The sequence below is a fragment of the Camelus ferus genome, chromosome 7 (genome assembly GCF_009834535.1).
Source record: "Camelus ferus isolate YT-003-E chromosome 7, BCGSAC_Cfer_1.0, whole genome shotgun sequence".
In the NCBI taxonomy this organism is placed as follows: Eukaryota; Metazoa; Chordata; class Mammalia; order Artiodactyla; family Camelidae; genus Camelus; species Camelus ferus.
Window position 1 is genome coordinate 69,352,073 of NC_045702.1, and position 20,120 is coordinate 69,372,192.

A 20,120-nucleotide genomic window follows, 5' to 3' on the forward strand; every position below is an offset into this window, starting at 1 on the left:
ATATCTTAGACAGATAGATAGTAGTATTAAAACAACCACAGCAACAACATTCAGCCAGTTGTTGATAAGGCTTTTGTATTAACACGTGTATGAGGCATCAGAGGCTCCGCTGTTGTCCACTGGGAACAGAAGAAAGGCATCGGCTCTTTCATCCTTCTAAGCGGGTTTGGTGGTGGAGATTGTATTTCTGTAGTTATCTAAATAGTGAGAGAGGATCAAGTCGGGCTGCTTTTACCAATGGAAGGATAGGCAGCATTTAAAGCACACGTGTGGAATAGTCTGGAGGCCATGACCAGATGGGTGAATGCAGGTCTAGGGAGCTGGTCGTATGCAGGGAGAGTTCAAGGGTGTGAAGCAGGCGGGGGAGCAGGAAAGCATTGTCGATGTTGATGTGTGCTTTTAACTCAATTTTTACAAAAATAGAAAGTAGAAGAAAATTTGGTTATATTAAAGGGAGATAGATCTTGGAGAATATTGGGGAAATGGTCCTTAGTAAAGAGAAGAGTACAAGTAAAGAGAATAAGGATAAGAAATTTTAGGGACATGTTTTAGGACACAGAGGAGAGCTCGTAGGTACGCATCAGATTGTAAGTCACGGAAGTCTCCACCCCTTGGCACTGGAGACCAAACGTGTGTCATTGGAAGTCTGAATGATTGGTTCCAAATGTAGAGCACAATGACATTTTCTGCCTTTTTTTCCTTGGCCTAATGTGAAACTAAAAATCCAACCTGTTTTTGGTCCAAATCATACAAGTACGTTCTGGGAGGTGACTCTATTTGTAAATCCCAGGTACCTAGGATAGCCATTAGAGAGGAAGGGACCTCAACTTAAAAAAGGCTAGTAGAGTTAGTATTAGAGGTAATATAGAAAGGCAATCAGGAAAGGAAAATTCTCCTAAATTTTCATGACATCATCAGAATAAACACGTGTCCAAAACTGTTACAGCATATTGCACTAAAATAAATTGTTGATTTAGTACTAAAGTATTTTCCATTCCATAAATCCAAGGTAATTCACTTGGCAGGAGATGACCTGGGAATATTCTGTTACTCCTCCAGTTGAGTGGCTTCAGAAGACAGAGAAGTAATTCTTTCAACAGTAGTTTCCTTCACTCAGTCTGTTCTGTTTCTAATTTGGAACTCAATGTAATCTGTAGCATTTGGAAATCTTTACCAAATCACTTTAGCATGCTGCATCCATCAATGTTCAGCTTTAAGTTTCTTCTTCATATTTTTAATATAATCTACTTCTTCTTCCCCACATTTTAGGCCCATTTTCATCTACATTCAGATTTCCCTGACTGATGTTTTTACTGATATTTGAAATTTGAATATACTCTCTGCATATATATAAGTTTTATATGTCATAATTAAATAGTGCTTGGTTTCTATAGATATAACTTTGTATGTGTACATATGTATTTTATATATATGGGTTTAACTATACATGTACATATATAAATATACACGTAGATTTATTAAAATCTAAACCAAAAGGCAAAATTACTGACTTCATCAAAAGCTAAACATGCATGCTGTGTGCACGAAGCAGAATGACTTTACCTGTATGTTCTTTCAGAGTTTTATAGAGTCTGTTTTGAGTCTTTTTTTGACTCATTTTTGCATTTATTGTAGTCACTGTAAGACATATAAGATAATTTTATTATTAAATCTTGACCATTGTAAAGGATGTTTTAGTACCTGGTCCAATTCTTACCTTGTGTGGGAATGTTTTTTAGAATATCCTTGAGTGTGTCCATCAAGACTCATCATGGACACTACAAGCCACAGTCAGACCAGAGTCTTTGGAAAAAATTTAATCATCATATCCTTTTATTAAACTAAAATTTTTGAGTCTGGAGCCTCTTAGAAATTCACAGTCAACTTTATCAAGTTATCCAGAAACCACATGTTCAGGCGGATAACATTTTTGCTCAAATAAACCTTAAGAAATGCTCCCTGACTAAATTTCTAGAAAGCAGCTAGCAATACTGGATCACTGCGGTTCTCTCAAATGTGTACTTTATAGTCTGCTTCCTTACATAACACGTATGAAATGTAATCTCTATACATTTTATTAATTCCATGAATGTTATGGGAAGCCTAATTAATGAGCACTTCTTACGGAAGCATTTTACCTTGGCTTGAAGACCTGGTTCCTTATGATGTGGGTCAGTTATTATGATGTCCTGAGGGAAAAGACTTAATAGAAGAGAGTTGGTAGATAAGGCTGTCCTTTAACGTGCATCTCCTGCACACAAGACCTGTGGTAGGTGCCTTGCCTTCTTCTTGGGTCTCACAACTGCATCTTAGGCATAATAATCTTCATCATACAAATGCGCAAACTCAAACTCAGAGAGGTATAGCTTTTAAACAAAGTCAGCGACAGGCCCAAGGTTTGAACTCAGGTCTTCCTGACTCCAAAACTGAGTTGCTTCATGTTTATTCATCATCCAAGTAACTAGGAATTTGCCCTGTGCAGTTTATAAAATGTACCGTTTTATTCTAAAAATGTATTCATGGATGAAATAATTGAAGCACAGAATGTTTAATTGCTTTCTTGGTTACTCACAGCTAGTTAAATAGATTCTAATCCACGTCTCTTAGCTCTTTCTACTACATCACACAATCTTCTGAAATCAGAATCCTGGGTACAGTTTCATGTGCTCTGAGACAGAGCATGAAGCAAATGCAAAACAGTTCACTACAGAAGTTCTGGAATTTGATTTCTGGAGAATGCTCCTGATATTGTGTGTGTGTGTGTGTGTGTGTGTGTGTGTGTGTTTCCATCAGAGTTTAGTGATATCGTGTGTGTGTGTGTGTGTTTCCATGAGAGTTTGGCAGAGCTTGCCACTGCAGCTTTTGTGGCAGAGGCACTGCTTCTCATGTTTAGATGTCTGAGAACCTGCCAATAATTTGTTAAACACGTCCCACTGATACCAGGAATCATTATTACACAGTGCATATATCAGTGCATTTCCATTGTCAGATTGCCCTTTCAGCCTTCTGCTCTGTCCATTGGTAGCAGAAGGGTTCTGCATGGAAATAAGTGTGCTTTCTTAGTTGAGCCTATGTAGATATCAACCTCAGAGTACTCTACCTCATTTTTTAACTAAAATAATGCTTTGTTCATTTATTTGCTATTTAATGAGCATCTACTATGTCCTGCTTGCATAGAACTTGTACTCTGGAGAACAGAGAAAGACATAATAATAATATGACTACATAAGAACATTAATATATTAAAGATGATAAGGAGAGTACAAGAGAGATTACTTGCAGAGAAAGATTGCAATTTTACATAGATGGTCTCACTAAGAAGTTCGCCAACAACTGACATTTGGAAATGACTTGAAAGGTCACTCAGAGCCTACTTTAATAGGTGATGAACAAATCACAGCCTTAGCCCTTTTGAAGCCTACAGTCTTTTTATTTTAAGTATTTCTTTTCTTTTTTTTGTATATTTATTTATTTATTGAAGTATAGTCAGTTTACATTGTTGTGTCAATTTCTGGTGTACAGCATAAAGTTTCAGTCATATATGAACATAGATACATTCTTTTTCATATTCTTTTCATCATAAAGTACTATAAGATACTGAATATAGTTTCTTGTGCTATACAGTATGAACTTGTTTATCTATTTTGTGTATATTAGTATTTGCAAATGTTGAACTCTCAATTTATCCTTTCCTACCCACTTCCGCACCTGATAACCATAAGTTTGTTTTTCTGTGTCTGCGAATCTGTTTCTTTTTCGTAAATGAGTTCATTTTGTCTTTTTTTTAAGATTCCACATAGAAGTGATATGATATGGTATTTTTCTTTCTCTTTCTGGCTAACTTCACTTAGAATGACATTCTTCAGGTCCATCCATGTTGCTGCAAATGGCATTATTTTATTATTTTTATGGCTGAGTAGTATTCCATTGTATAAATATACCACAGCTTCTTTATCCAGTCATAAGTTGATGGACATTTAGGTTGTTTCCATGTCTTGGTTATTGTAAATATTGCTGCTGTGAACATTAGGGTGCATGTATCTTTTTGAATTAAGGCTCCTTCTGGGTATATGCCTAGGAATGGGATTGCTGGATCATATGCTAAGTCTATTTTTAGTCTTTTGAGGACTCTCCATACTGTTTTCCATAATGGCTGCACCAAACTACATTCCCACCAGCAGCGTATGAGGGTTCCCTTTCTCCACAGCCTCTCCAGCACTTATTGTTTGTGAACTTTTGGATGATGGTCATTCTGACTGGTGTGAGGTGATACCTCATTGTAGTTTTGATTTGCATTTCTCTGATAATTAGCAATACTGAGCATTTTTTCATGTGCCTATTGGCCATTTGTATGTCTTCACTGGAGAATTGCTTGTTTAGGTCTTCTGCCCATTTTTGGATTGGGTTGTTTGTTTTTTTCTTATTAAGTTGTATGAGCTGCTTATATATTCTGGAGATCAAGCCTTTGTCGGTTTCATTTGCAAAAATTTTTTCCCATTCCGTAAGTTGTCTTTTTGTTTTACTTATGGTTTCCTTTGCTGTGCAGAGGCTTGTAATTTTCATTAGGTACCATTTGTTTATTCTTGCTTTTATTTCTATTCCTTGAGTAGACTGTTTTAGGAGAACATTTTTGAGATGTATGTCAGATAATGTTTTGCCTATATTTTCTTCTAGGAAGTTTGTTGTATCTTGTCTTATGTTTAAGTCTTTGATCCAAAAAATAGAACAGTTTTTGAACCTTGAGAATGATATAAAGTAAGTTGACAGACTACAACCTGAAGGTCAAATCTGGCCCTCAGCCTCTTTTGTAAATAAAACTTTATTTGAAAATTGTGACACCCATTTGTTAACCTAGTGTGTATGGCTGTTTTCAGGCTACAGCTGCAGAGTATAACAGAGACCACATGACATTCAAAGTCCAAAATCTTTACAGCTCTCTACAGGAAGTTTTTATAAGGACCCCAATGAACACACATATATAAGTGAAGCCTTATTAAATATCTCTATTTTGGATGACATATCTTTTCATGAGTAGCTAAACCCTCACACAGGGCTGAGCACTGTAATTTCATTGGAATGAGTTTTCAACATAACCGAATGGAATATTTTCTTGGAATACGTTCTTTTGGACTTTATTCTTTACTCCTTGACTGACCAAACCGATGCGTATCCCAGAGACACTAATCAAGGTTGTGTTCTAGAAGGAGTTCATAAATCCCCAGTGGGGAAATTTGGGAAGCAATCCCCAGATACCTAAAATACTCTTCACAGCATGCCCAAGTGGTTTAAGGCAGGCCAGTAAGCTCCTGGTCCGTAAGATGGCCATCATAATTTACCCCTCGGTAGGCATGGAAGTTTTACTTTCTCCTGCGTTCTCGCTGATCTTCCCATTGGGGATTCTCTCTTTATGGGAAACTATTTTTGTGTGTTTGTGTGTCTTAATATTAAAATATCAACTGTTTGCCTTGTATAGACTGCTTACACAATGCATAAATGTGCATATTTATTATAGAAAACCCAAGAGGATGTAAGTTGACATCAAAACTCCAAAATTTCCATTTGACTTTAATCTCTTACTTCTTTATTTATTTTTTTTTACTTTATGCCCCAAATAATCACTTTTCAACTTTGTCTTGAGACTGCCTACTGAGTAGAATAAATTCTTCAAAGTCACTTAAATACTGTTGAGAGATATAAGAGGCCTGGTTAACTTATCAATCAGCAGTTCCTTCCAGATAACTTAGAGTTCATTGCATCCATGCTAAATTTGTACAGTCTCAATGAAAGCATAATTTTATTGATAATTCAGTGCATTGTGGAGACAGCATCTCTTGTAAAAACAGAAGAAGGAAAAATGAAGTGCCCAAATTACATTCTTTAATGTTGAAGTTGCATTGTGTCATCAAAATTAGGAGACTTCTGAAGTGAAATCTTATCTTTATTCTACCATCTTATTTTCTAGATGAGTCCTGTTTTCTTGCCCTTCATCGGTGCTAGCTAATCCAAGACAGAGATCAGTGACAGCCCTGTTTACATTTTTGTCTTTATTCCATGTTCTCAAAGCATCAGACTTGTTCCACTCGAATTTCATTTCTTTGGTTTTCTTGTTGTCATAATATTAAAGTGCGTGAACTCTTTGCCTCATTTGAAACATCTGTTTAGTAGTTTTGATGTTTCTACCTCAGTCTGTTAAAAAATGTGCTTATCCTTCCTAAATGAACAACTCTTCACAGGTAAATACTCAGAATTTGCATTTTTCGGTCTTGACAAGCATTTATTTATAATGTCATATGCCCCATATTTTATATTTGGAGTAATTAGCAGTATCACTTATGAATTTCATTTTTTTTTCCTTGCAGTGGCAAAGACACAGTTTCTATTGTTTAAATGGCAAATATAAAGCAACTTTATGGTTGTAAGAATAGAAATGGATTGAGAGTTTTAGGTAGAACTCTCTTAATTTTCTGAGAGATCGCTGAACATCTTTGAAAATTAACCATATCTTTCTAGATCTGTGGACTCAGAGACGGACCTCTGTTTTACCCCACTGAGACCAGTCTGACTCTGGACATCTGATTGAATGAAGTAACGAAGTAACAGGGTCATGCAGCAACCCCCTTGTCAGACACAGAGTAGATCAAATCAAATCAAAACCACTGATTCCCTCACTTCCCAGTTCCTCTGGCTCTAGTGTAAATTATAGGTTTTATGATCTTCTGGAAAATAGAAATTGTACCTCTGCATGAAGATACACCGGCTTAGAACTGGATACCTGGACCCCCTTGCTTTAGCCTCAGAGAAAGCTTGTATTGAGCTGTACTTGGACATCTTGTCCTCAACAGGCACTGAGACGTTACTTTAAGGAAAGGTATTTATTGTTGTGCTGCTGAGTGGACGCCTGCCTCTCTTTCTATGAAAACACAGATGAGATTTTTCTCAGGCTTCAGTGCCAGGAAAAGATGTACTTGTCAGAGGGAGTAATTTTTAAAATACACTTGAGAGACATGTGGATCCCTGAACTTACCATACTTTCCTCTTTCCTCTGGTCACTAGGAAATTTAGTGTTGAATTTATACTACTGTTAGAGTAGCTGTTCAATGCCTTGTGGTGTGCAGTTTTGTGTTCAAGCATTATCTGTACTCTCGTCCTCTGTCCTCTTCCTCCCTTCATCCTCATCACCCTGATACTCCTTTTTTCCTAGGAGTCTTTGTATTTCCCTCCTGTTTACCCTCTTCCCAAAAGCAGACTCAAGTGTGTCACAGCCAGGTCTAGGCAGGCCTGATACTCTTGTCTTTGGAAATTTTCAGTAAAATACTGTCCTTAAACTGCTGTTTGCTTAATTTTTGAGCAGTACTTCTAAAATTATATGATTATAGTATACTAGAGCGTGAACCGATCTCACAAACAGCTTAGTTTATTGTTTGCCAAACCGAGATAATCACTGCAGACAACTGGAGTTTTTGTTTGTTTTGCTTGTTGGTTCTTGTTTTTGACTTCAGACATATAGTTTAGTTCATCATATGGCACATTGTCATGATCAGGTAGTCCACATAAATTTCCCCTCTTGTTTGATTTTATTTTTCCTGGACCACTTTCTCCACTTTGATCCCTACTTCCGTATATGCATCCATTGTAATGAGTGGAGTAAGTCCAATGCTCCATCTGTATGTGGAACAAGTATTCCTAGTATACAGGAGCTGTGAAAATAAATATATTGTGTTACGGGTATTATTCCGCTCTGCTTTTTAAAACTCAGCACTGTGTTTGTATGGTTTATCACCTATTGCTTTGTGTGTCTCTGTTTCATTGTTTCTGTAACTTATTCCGTAGCCTACAGTTGTTGCTCTTGATTGATCACTTCCCCTAAGAGGGAACCAAGAGTGTCGCTAATCCCCACTACCACATCTTTAATCATCATCTCTGTAAGTTACCCCCTGTAGCTCTGAGTGCAAATTTCTACATTATTATCTGTCAGCATTCTTCATTTCTAGAACTACTCTCAGCTTGCTTTCCAGAATTTCTTCACCACCTTCACTCTCAGAGCAGTTCTTGTGGGTCTCCCTTTCCACATATCTTCACCTGTATTTGGTAATTTCCTAATTTTTGCCTTTCTTCTGGGTACAAGGCGGTGTCTTGGTCAAATTTGCATTTCTAAAATAACTAGTAAAGTTGAACATGAACTTGCACACTTATTAAGCATTTGAGTTTCTCCTCCTCTGAATTGCTTTTTTATATGATTTTTCCATTTCTCTCTTTTATATTTTTGTTGACTTTCAAGAGGTCTTTGCATCTTCTCTGTACAGTAATCCATTCTTGAGAATAAATGTTCCAAACTTCTTCTTTGATAAAGTTGATACATTGAATACAACATTTTTTCATGGAATAGTTTTGAGTTCTTATTTATGATAACTTTCTTCTCGGCATCTTCTTGTATTAGATAGAACTTTTCCATGTTTAGATCTTAAATTAATCTGAAGTATAAGTACAACTTTATTTGTTCTCCAGATAGTGTGATAGGTTTCCCCAAATGAGCAATTAAGTTAATTCATTGTGCCTCTATTGAGTAATCCTCTCTCATATAGCAGGTTTACACTGGAAAGTGTCTTTAATAAAAGAAAAATTTTATTTTAATACTGTCATATATGACATTTTTTGTAAGTCAGTTTTTTTTTTTTTGTATTGAAGGTAGGCCAGATAAACAAATAAATATATACATTGTTGGTCTTTATTTCTCGACTAAAACTGATTTCATTGTTGAATATATTTAGAGCTAAACCAATTCAAGGCCCTTGTCTGTCCGTGTCTTATAAAATGTGTGGAACATATGGTTGATACACATGGAAATCACTGCTTCTTCCTGACCAGCTACCAGATGTGCAGGGTTCTTTGCTTAATTATGTTTTTTTATTTAACATTATGAAACATACTGAATCAATCTTTATTGCTAAGAATATTAAAACCATTTTCAGTAAGAAATTTTGTATTTTTGTAGATTGCCTATAAGAATATTTGATAAAATGATATATTATGTCCCATCTCCTTGACTAAGGAAATCTGGTCTGCAGACAGCGCAGCTGGATGAAAGCAATTCTGTAATCAAGATTTGATGTCAAGGTACCCATGTTAACTAAAGTTTGGGAAGATTAAATCATGGAAGGACTTCAAATACAAATTTCTAAGTCATTTTTTATTTTTAGACTTCATAGACCATGGAAGATGTATTTAAGTTTCAAAGTAGTTTAACCTACATAATGTACAGCTGTCTAGACTTGAGAGTTGAAACATCTTTTATGCCTGAACTTCTGATTCACTGTAACCGGGAGAGGAGACCAAGATTCTGAGACAGGCACTGGCGATAACATGCAAATAAACGATGTAGGACAATTCCATTATAATCGTCGTGCTTCCATATTTTTTAACCTGTCTGGACTTTATACGCAGTGCATTGTTTCTCAGACTTGGATTTCTGATTATGAAAGAAATACCTGCTTTTTATACCAGACTTGAAAATTCTTTAAAAAAACAAAAAAGTACTTTTCATCCAGTGTTCAAGGATTTGTACTTATTTCTATTTCTGCTCTTTGTTTTATTTTGAAAACACTTTCATAAACTGCTTGCTATATGCCTGAAAGGTAGACTGGATGACTTCCATACTGTTTCATGTGTTATTCACTCTCACGGGAGATGCAGTAGGGAGAGAACAAAGGATTGTATTCTTGGTGATGTTTGTATGCAGATTCTTTTCAGGGAAAGGCATGTCCTGGAGCTGCTTTTCCTGTGTATCTGTGAGGCCCAGCCTTCTCTTCTCGGTCACTAACGGCTCCTGAAATCGTACCTGCTTCCTCTCTATCCAAATCACTATTGAACTTACATAGAAAAAGTGAATAACTTTGGGATATATCTTTGCTGGTATGCGTCACTGCTTTGCATGTTTGTACGCTATGAACTAACTAATAGGTTCTCATGTTTTCACTGTGTTCTGAGCCGTTGACTCATTGTGGAATATTGAGCATGATTAGGAGAGACTTTTGCCATTATGAAACTTCAGATATGGTTAAAGAGATAAAACTTGCATGGAAAAATAATTTGAAGAGGAATAGAAGTACTAGCTTGTGTGCTACAGATGTGAATGCTACTGAGTTACAAAAAGAATCAAAAGATCTTCATGGACTGTAAAGAAAGTACTCATTTAAGTAGTGAAATTTTACAGCTTGTAGGAAATTTTTAAAAAATGGTTGGATAGAAAGTAAAGAGGAGTTCATTAAAGGTAAGGAAAGACAGACTAAGGCCATGGAAGCAGGGAATAAGGTGGCCGTACAGGGGCCAAGAGCAGCAGGAGCTGGGAAGACAGATTTGATTCTAGTGTCGTCTAGGTTGCGTTCACCACCTGCCCTTAAAAGTAAGACATTTTCTTGGGCTGCTGTCATGACTTACAATGTTTATTAAATATTCACAGGAATGAAACAGGCCATGCATTCTTTATGCTTGTTGCTTTTATTCAAATATAGAGTGAAAATAAATTTACAAATAAAATATAAAATGCAGACATCATTTAAATGTTTATTTAACATGATGGTTTTTGTTCGCTGAAATAAGATCTCTCCATGAACGTTCTGTGTGATGCAGACTACCACATAGGTGTGCATTTGTGTGTGTGTGAAATCTCTCTCCACAGCACCGTGTGTCATGTGATGATTCAACACCCCCACACTTTATTCAAGTGACTTTAAAATTTTTATGTACATTACTACGTAGGAATGTTGTTTGGTTTTCATTTGGCTGGAATGTATCATTAACATGTTAAATCCATCTTTGTTCTTAGCTAAAAATGGTTAAAACTTTCAAAGTGGTTCAGAATCCATGATAAATACGAACACTAACAATGAGGTTGGTTTTCCACAGAATCCCACGTAGATCTGATTAATTTATTATCGATCATCATGAAAGTAAACACACTGATTTAAGAAATCCTTCTAGAAAACTCATTTATCTCCAGAAATGCACCAGTTCCACCAACCCTAGTAAGAAGCACCACATTCAGCTCGTTCTGGGACAGAGATCAAAAGGCAGGATCTGGTTAATTGAGCAATTTTCACCTGCTCAGACAAGCAATAGCATCAATAAGTACTCAGGCAGGAACATAGCAAAAGAAAGTGAACTTTCAAGAGTGAAATAAAATCCATATGTTGAAATGAAGGGGAAAGGTGCCAGTCAAAAGAAAATTTATTAAAGGATTGTTACATATTTGCAGGTAATGTTGCAGGCTCAGGTGTATAAAGGTGAACAGGTGACATGGTGTTAATGGAAGGAGGACACTTTTACAGGCGGGTGAAGGTGGCCTGTTTGAAGAGATGATACTTAGTTCAGCCTTTCAGGATGAGAAGCAGCCAGCCACGGAGACCCTCCAGGCGCCGACAAGAGCGTAGTTCCTGAAACAGAATCGACCTGGGCATGAAAGCAGGAGCAGAAGAGAGCAGTATAAATAGGAAGCACGCATACTCCTGAGGGTCTGAACAGTTTTCCTTACCTGATGTGGAATGGAAAATTCAGGATTTACCAGCCTTCCTTCCGTCACCTATACTTTACAGTGACCTGCACTTGGGACTGAAAGGGGAAAAAAAAAGATTCACTGTTGCTAACGAAAAATTTAAAATAAGAATTAGAAACTGGACAAGCTGAAGGTAAAGATATACAATAGCTACAATAAAGATAAATATTTAATAATCAGAAAAGAAAGATATGCAGGAGACTGCAGTGAGATAAGGCCAGAAAATCAGTTATGAAGCATGAGAGTCTAACATGCAGCAAAAATAGTGAAATGGGATGGATGTTTCTGTCCATCACCACTGAAGAAATGTTGGTGGGAGTTTGATGCATTGGATCTGTGGACAGAACAATGATAAATGTAAATGACCAGCAGTTGAGGAGGGGGGACTAGGGATAATGTAATTGTCAGATACAAGGAAGTCAATGAATGGGAGGGGAGTGCAGTTTGAGTGGAAAGACACTGAATTGTAGTTAATGAAGAATCATGTGGAGAAGTCTTGGTCAGTGTTTTATAATTAATAAGAAACACAAAACAGTGGATTGTCTATGTGTGAGATGCACCATCCTCAGGAAGCCGACTGAAACGAGAAAATGGAAGAGTTATCAGTAGATGCAAATAAAACATGAAATCAAGGAAGGGCAGAGGATTGTGCCTTAGAAGGAATGAAAGATCTACATAAAAGATCAAGAAAGAACCAAGAAGCGAATCAGGATGGTATAATGGCATGGACGACACAGAAAAAAAATGACGTGGAAGGTGGCGGGTCCATCTACATCCAGTGCATCCACAAGTTTAAAAATACGTGGAAGATGTGCTTCAGTCAGTGTTGTCTGGGGCCTGGTAAGGTCACAGCCGGGTTGCAGTAGGTGGTGAATTTGTGGAAGAAGCTAGTAGGAAAGAGAAGGCTGCCAAGAGGCCTGGAGGAAATGAGCAAAAGCGGCACCGAGTCCTTTGAGAGTTATTTGCTGTGGCAGGTGTCAAGGACGCATTCTCAGCAAAACTGACCACCAGGTAACAGACTGTTTCTATGTAATGAAGATGGTTTGGTTTGAGGCCTCCTCCTGCTTCATCACTGCAGAACTTCCTTCGGGTTCTGTCCATCAGGACATCGTTCTGCCAAGTCAAGTAAGCCTCTGTGAAGGACTTGTGTAGCCCTTTTGATCAGCCAACTGTGTCACTCTGACGCTGCTGAATAAATTCCCTTACACGGCTGGAACGGACCCCTGCTGGGAGCCTCGTAATTTATCATTAACGTCTCTTTTTGGCATTCAGTCTCTGCTACACCTCAAATGCCATTTCACACATTATTCACAGATTATATAAATGATCACGCGTGAGCAGTCACACATAAGTAATCACATTGCAGCATCGGACGTGCCCAAGCCAGTTGTGGCTTGGAGTAGCTGAGCCCAGCAGGCCTTGCAAAAACCTGCCACTGGGACAGAAACAACCTGGTGGTAATGGCCTTTCCTGCCAGAGTGGTTGTGGTTGTTGCCTCATCACGTGCTTCTTTCAGTATTGACAGAGGTGAATAGTGCTCTTGTTGTGTGTTCTCGGGGGAGGTCAACCAGTGTAGTGCGCATCACGTTTACCCCATCATGATACGGTCCTGGGCCATCTGAACACATGCCAGTTTGTTTTTAGCTAAAGGAATGGAGAGGCATACTTCATTCTATTGCTGTTTGCTGTATTACTATTCGCAGATGCCATGTTGTTTACAGTTTGAAGATTTGTGGCAATCCTCCGTTAAACAAGTCTCTTGGCGCCATTTTCCCAACAGCGTTTGCTCACTTCGTGTCTCTAGGTCACATTTTAATATTCTCAAAATATTTCAAACTTTTTCATTTTTATTATATTTGTTAAGCTAATCTGTGATCAGTGATCTTTGATGTTACTATTGCAAAAAGATTACAACTTGTTAAAGGCTCAAATAATGGCTAGCATTTTTGAGCAATAAGGATTTTTAATTAAGGTATATACATGATTTTTTAGACATAATGCTGTTGTGCACTTAATAAATCACAGTATAGTGTAATCATAATTCCTGGATGCACTGGGAAACCAAAAATCTGACTCCTTTTATCACAATATTCACTTTATTGCAGTGGTCTGGAACCAAACCCACAAAATCTCTGAGTTATGACTGTATGTAGGAAAGGTAGAGGTAAATATTAATAGCACTGCACAAATTATTCTCTCCTGTGTTGCATAAACTTGACAGCAATCCTTCGATTTACATTAGGATTATTACCTCCATTTTCACAAAGAAAACTAAGGTAGAAAATCCACATAAATGCTCTAGATCACACAACTCAGTAGACAGTGGTGCCAGTATTTGAATCTAGTTTTGTCTAATATCGAATCTACACTCACCAGTACAACTATTGGTGACAAAACACGAGCTATTTTTGGAGGCCTTGTTGTTCCCTTCTTACCCTGAATTGTAATTATTTATTTATAAAAGTAATGGGCATAATTTATTATGTCCTAAAAAGGAAATATTTGAGCACTAAAGTATATGCGGACTTAATTTTTACTAGACTGTGAGGTCATCCAGAGCAGAATTTGGATTTTACTTGTTTATTTTTTAATCTCTGCTTAAATGGACAGCCCTGTAGAAATGTAAGAAATGCTCACTGAATTAATTAATGAATGGATTTTTTTTTTTTTCCCGGTAAGAAGAGTGTTGGTACCCCAGCTCCCTAAACAGGTCCTTGCAGATACATTGATCAGTATGATCTGGGAAAATAAGGACCTGTGAACTAATAATGTGAGAAGTGACATTTGTTTTTGGCCATTAAAAAGGAAATTAAATTTGACAAATCTTTGTTTCACTATGAGTGCTATACTGACCTGGATCTATTTCTAATGATTAATTGAAATTATTAGGGAGAAAGTTCTCTCACTTTGCTCTTCAGAATACCGATAGAAATTGATCTCAAAGTCGCTGATATGAAGTGATCTCAATATAAGTAAGTGCAGGACTCATACGTACACCTGATTTAATTACTTAGCCTCTTTTTCTCATATATTTATGTTATATCATAATATATTGATATAATGTATAAATATGTTGCATTATAAAATATAAAAAGAACTACATAATACTAAAATATAAATGTATAAATAGTAACATTTAATATATAATACATATGATATAGTTAATATATTCATTGTATAATATGTATATAATATAGAGAGATATAGAGATCTATGACTTTCAGGATTTCATCATATGATAACAAAAATGAAAAAACTCAAGATAGACAGTGGGAAGGGTTATAGCTGGTGTTCTTTTCTCCTGGATAATACTTTAGTGCCATTGATTTTCTTGTTCTTGCAGGTGAAGACTGATGACAGCAGTGGTTAAGATGGACCTTGGCTTACTCTTCCTAAAGGTACGCAAACTGGATGCTGGGACGTACTTTTGCCAGACAGTAGAGCATAGTTATGTCCACACCATCCGTAAAATCACGCTGGAGGTAGTGGAAGAGGAGAGAGTGGAGGAAATGTTTAACAAAGACTATGAAGAGGACGGTCCTCGCAAGATGCCTTGTCCTGCTCAGAGCAGCGTCCTGCATGGAACCAAACCCTGGTACAAGGAGTTCTTGCAGCTGATTGGTTACAGCAACTTCCAGAGAGTGGAAGAATACTGCGAAAAGGTATGGTGCACGGATAAGAGGCGAAAAAAGCTTAAAATGTCCCCTTCCAAGTGGAAGTATGCCAACCCACAGGAAAAGAAGCTCCGTCCCAAAGCCGAGCACTACCGCCTGCCCAGGCACACGCCGGGCTCCTGATGGGGCCACACCGTCTCCCAGCTTCCGAAGAGTTTATGTTTAGGAACTAAAACAGAAAAGGAGAGAGGAACATGCAGCCATTCTCTGCAGTACTTCAAAGAGATTTCTGTAATACAGAAAGGACTAGGAAGGTGTTATGATAAGTTATTCTACATACTTACTGGACTGCTTAAACCTCACGTTAACTAATTTTTTTTTTCAAGAAACAAGTGTATTGCTTGATGATTTCACATTATATTTGTCCAAAAGTGACCACAGCTGTACTTTTAAGTACTTGGCTGCTTTTCCATGACAATTATTATTTTACCTTTGAGAGACTTAAGATTATTGCAATATTGATGAAAAATTAGAGATTTTCATCATCACGGAAGAAATGTTTTAATCTTTCTGAATTTTGCCTTTCCACCATGATGTAAAATGTGTAGAATATCAGATACTCTAACATTCTCACGTGAACCATCTTTTTAAGAATTATATTAGTGTTGTTTAAGCCCTGAGTTCTATGAAGCAGGTGTAATTATTGTAAACCATGGAAGAAAAACTATGGTCATCTTGAGGCATGTGCCCTTCATGAAACATTTATCAAACCACATTGACAATAGTTATGTTTCATGATTAAAACACATTCTTTCAATTTCACTCCAGTGCAGGAAGAATGAAGTTAAGGTAACGTCTCAGAAAAATAGCGAAGAATGTCAGAACAGATGGAGTGACAGAACTCTAACTGAAAATATTTTTGCTGCCCTCTTGTGGTAGAAAAGGTATAGTCTTATATCCTTTTAAATTCTACAGATTGTTTAGTTAAGGTTTGCAAGCAGTTTTCCAGTACATATGTCTAGTCCATTTTCAGAAAAAACTAACAACTAAAAATGTGTTAATGCCTGTGTCATGTTTTAAGATGGAGATATGTTTATAAATAATTTATTACCTCACAAACCAAAAATGAAGATACTACAGCACTCTATTAGAACTTAAATTTTATGCCATCTAAATAATCCTATTAAAACTTAAATTGTATGCCTTCTAAATAATCTTCCTTGAAATCTATAAGATTCCAGAAATATAGTTTATTATTTTAAAAAATTAAAGCATTTTGCTCTCAGATATCAAAATTTCCTTTCTATTTTACATTACCAAATAAGATTGTCTTATGAGGTTCACTGAACTACCAAGATGTTCAGAGTAGCATTACTTTTATAAATATTATCAGAAGTTTTTGTTTTTGAGAATGCTTGTTTCCTGAAGTCTCCTTTTCCTATTTTATTTAGCCATTAACTTTCCAAAGTATGAAATTCTGAGTTTTCATTAAATAAAAACTAAAAACAAGTGAATTACACATGAAAGCAATTATATTTATTTAAATGTTTATTTTGAATAATATTCATTTCAGTTTTCAAAATTAGCTCATAGGCTATATAATTAAGAAAGTTGACTTGTGATGGTTTGCAAATTTTGTTCAAAAATTAACAAATTTAAGAAAGTTTGGAAAGTTCATTTGGGAAGCCTCCAAGCTCCAAAAGTTCTAAAGGATACAAATATATGGGAAATTAACACTCTGGAAAATGCAGTTGTTGTTCCCCTAAAAATCCACCAGAGGTCATTGCTGCCCACCAATATTAACTGAAGATAGCGTGTATTTCAGTAAAAACCTGCCCAATGTGGAGCAGTAGAAGCATAACCACAGATCAGAGGGTCCTTAGCAAAGTTTATGTCTGAAATACTTAAAGTGAACAGATAAGGCAATGCACAATTGATTGAATATAGTCTTCTGTTAATATGAGAAGGGAAAGCAGGGTTTTCTCCTGTATTCAGTTGTTTTTTTTTTTAAATAAGGCAGATGTGGTATAAGTAGTTATTTTAATCTCAGTAGCACACAAGCAGTTTATAATAATGATAGCAACGATGTCAATTGTGGAATAAAATATTTGTTAACTGAAGAGTTAAGACTGAGGATAAAAGCTTTCTATGACATGTCTTAGGAATTAAACAATCCTACAAACTATTCAATTCAATGAGATGACAATTTTAACCAGTAAAAAAAAGCTTTTAAAAATGCTGACTTGAAAGAAGCCAGGTAAGAAAATTTTGAGGACTCAAGTCCACAATTTAGGGAGAGCACTAAATTTCATATACACTATTTTTCCTTTTTCTCAGTGTTCGGCTCTGCCTCTGTCTCGGTCTCTGTCTCTCTCCTCTGTCCTTCCTTCCTTATACCCTTTCTTTTGTCCCCCATACGTGAGTGCAGGTACGTACACACACACACACACCCATGACATACTTCAAGGTAAATCGCCATTGCCCTCTCAAAAGACAAACCAGTAACCTGTGTTGCCCTGTCGTTGAGAATCTGCAGCATATCACAAAAACATATTTTCTGTCTATTGTTCTGTCTGGCATTAGATTTCAAATTTAGAATCTCGTTTGAGAAGTGCCCACGCTTGGAAAATCATAAATGAATTGATCCCCTTTATCCCCTTTTCCTTGACCTCAGGAAGGGCACATGCCTAGTCACCTGCAAGGCTTGGGGGAATCTAGAGTCTGCCTTGACCCCAGCACATTTTCCCAAGACACTGTGCCCTCTGGGAACACGCAGATGGGAAAGAATCATGACCGCTCATTCTAGTTTCCAAGGAGCAGCTCCAGTCAGGGTCAGCCCTGCTTCTTCAGACCTCCTCCTTGATACTTACTGTTGAGGGGCAGGGTCTCTGAAGAGACTGAGCTGTAACAAAAAAAAACAAAGTACCCCTCTTCTTTCAGTACCGTGTTACCCATTGAGCTAGACAGATGCCCGTTAGTGAGGAGGATTTCAACTTAAGTGGATCTTAGTTTATGATTTGTGAGGTCTCTTCCACATCTAACATTCTACATAGCTAACTTCTTCTTTTGTATTTATTACTGAATATTTCAGTGCAAAGCTATCAACTTGGAGAAACAGGGATTAAAAATATAAACACTAATCAGAGTTCTAGAGAAAAGGGAACAGAAAGTCTTTGTCTGCTTGGTAAGTGGCAATGCCAAATATCTTACAGAATTTTTTTCTTTCCTAAAATTAGTTAAGTACTTAGAATCTTTTTATCAAGTGTTCAATGTTTGCTCTAGGGTGTCAGGTTTTGTAAATCTTCATAGTGATTATGAACATTTGTAAAATTTGTAAAATACAGTAAATTGTTTTGAGTGTTGGTGTTAAGCATGAAACAAACACAGCAGCTGTTGTCCTTAAAATGAACTGTCTTCGGCCTGGCAGATATATTAAAAATATTAATTAGCATTGTGTAGCTCTTTAAGATCCCAGGAGAAAGTGCCACAGTCACGGTGACAATGAGCTGATGTCCTTTTTCCTCCATCAGAGTACCACACTGAGTGACTTCTTCAACAACTGTTGCATTTGAATCAGATATGAATGATAGATTTTTCCACGAACATTTTTGATGGTAGTGTGTTATTTAAGCTGGTCTATTTTATTTTTCTTGGGAAGATAGCATTATAATTTGGCTTGCATTAAAAATTGAATGTGTTCTGTTTATGTTTAAATGGCTTAGTTATAAGCTAGAGGACTACATGGGGGTATTTTTGTCTTTATGGCTTTCTTTTACTTGCTTGCCTGCATTCATGACAGCATGTGCTGTATTATTTCTTCTCACTGACTGTAAGCCATGAGACTTATTACCATCTGGTGGCAAGCTGCAAAGACCACTGACAACACATCTCTTTGACTATCATGTGGATTTGCCACTATGCGCTGCATCATGTGTCTGTATGGTTACGTATAATTTCTGTTTCGTTCAACTTAGACGATAAAGAAATAAATATTGGCTAAACCCTTAAGTGCTGTCCGAGGAGTGTTTTCTAAGTTTTTGCCAGTTGAACTTGTTTCATACTGTCAAGCTTAAACATAAACACACAGTACTAGACTTAGCTCTGTTTTTTAAGAAGTTAGAAAAGAATTCAATTCCCTTTCCTTTGAAATGTGTATGTCAACTTTCTCAGGGAGGAAGGAGTTTGTTCATCTCATTATTTTGCAGCAGTTGGGTTTATTTATGCCACATCGTGTTTCTAGGACCAGCAGCCAAAAATCCCTTTCAAAGCTGCATCATCCAGATAAGAGATACAGAGAATGAATGCTTTTAAAATGGTAACTAGTAGGATGTTGATGATTTTCCGCAAGCCTCAACTTCTCCCCTAATGCATCTAAATTGCTGTGTTCTCTATTTTTATAAGAACTTGGGGAGGTAATTTAAGTGAGATTGAGTGTTAAATGGCTCCCTCTTTGAGGAGTTTTGTTTTCAAGGCGAATTTTATTGTATGGTAAGTAATTAGTTGTGATGTTTTAAAGGAAGCATTGGGCAGCAGCCTGACATAGTGTTTCTGGCAGCTTTATGATATGACAGTGCCATTAATGGTAACCATTTATACACGTTTCAAACTTGCGTTTATTTATCCTGCAGGGCCTAATTGAGTGCAGTATTTGATGAACCTGTTGAAACTGCTTTTTAGATACGTATTCAGTCATTAGTCAATGGAAAGTAGAGAAACAGTTACAGTGACTAGAAATTTCTTACCTATTATTCAAAGGGAACAAAAGTATGTACTCATCTTTTTATTTATTTAAAAAAAATTTTATTGAAGTATAGTCAGTTACAATGTGTCAATTTCTGGTGAATAACACAATGTCCCAGTCATGCATATGCATACATATATTCATTTTCATATTCTTTTTCATTAAAGGTTATAATAAGATACTGACTATCTTATCTGTGTTATACAGAAGAAACTTG

The 20,120-nt window shown here is 36.7% G+C and overlaps 1 protein-coding gene across 1 annotated transcript in view; it reads left to right on the top strand.

Annotated features, from left to right (window-relative positions):
• SEMA3E (semaphorin 3E) overlaps window positions 1-19,170 on the top strand; it is a 226,225-nt gene extending 207,055 nt beyond the window's left edge. The window contains 2 exon segments of the mRNA XM_032484106.1: window positions 14,892-14,906; window positions 14,908-19,170. Of these exon segments, the coding sequence (XP_032339997.1) occupies window positions 14,892-14,906; window positions 14,908-15,345 (453 nt within the window). The 3' untranslated portion in view covers window positions 15,346-19,170.
• The last annotated feature ends 950 nt before the right edge of the window (window positions 19,171-20,120 follow it).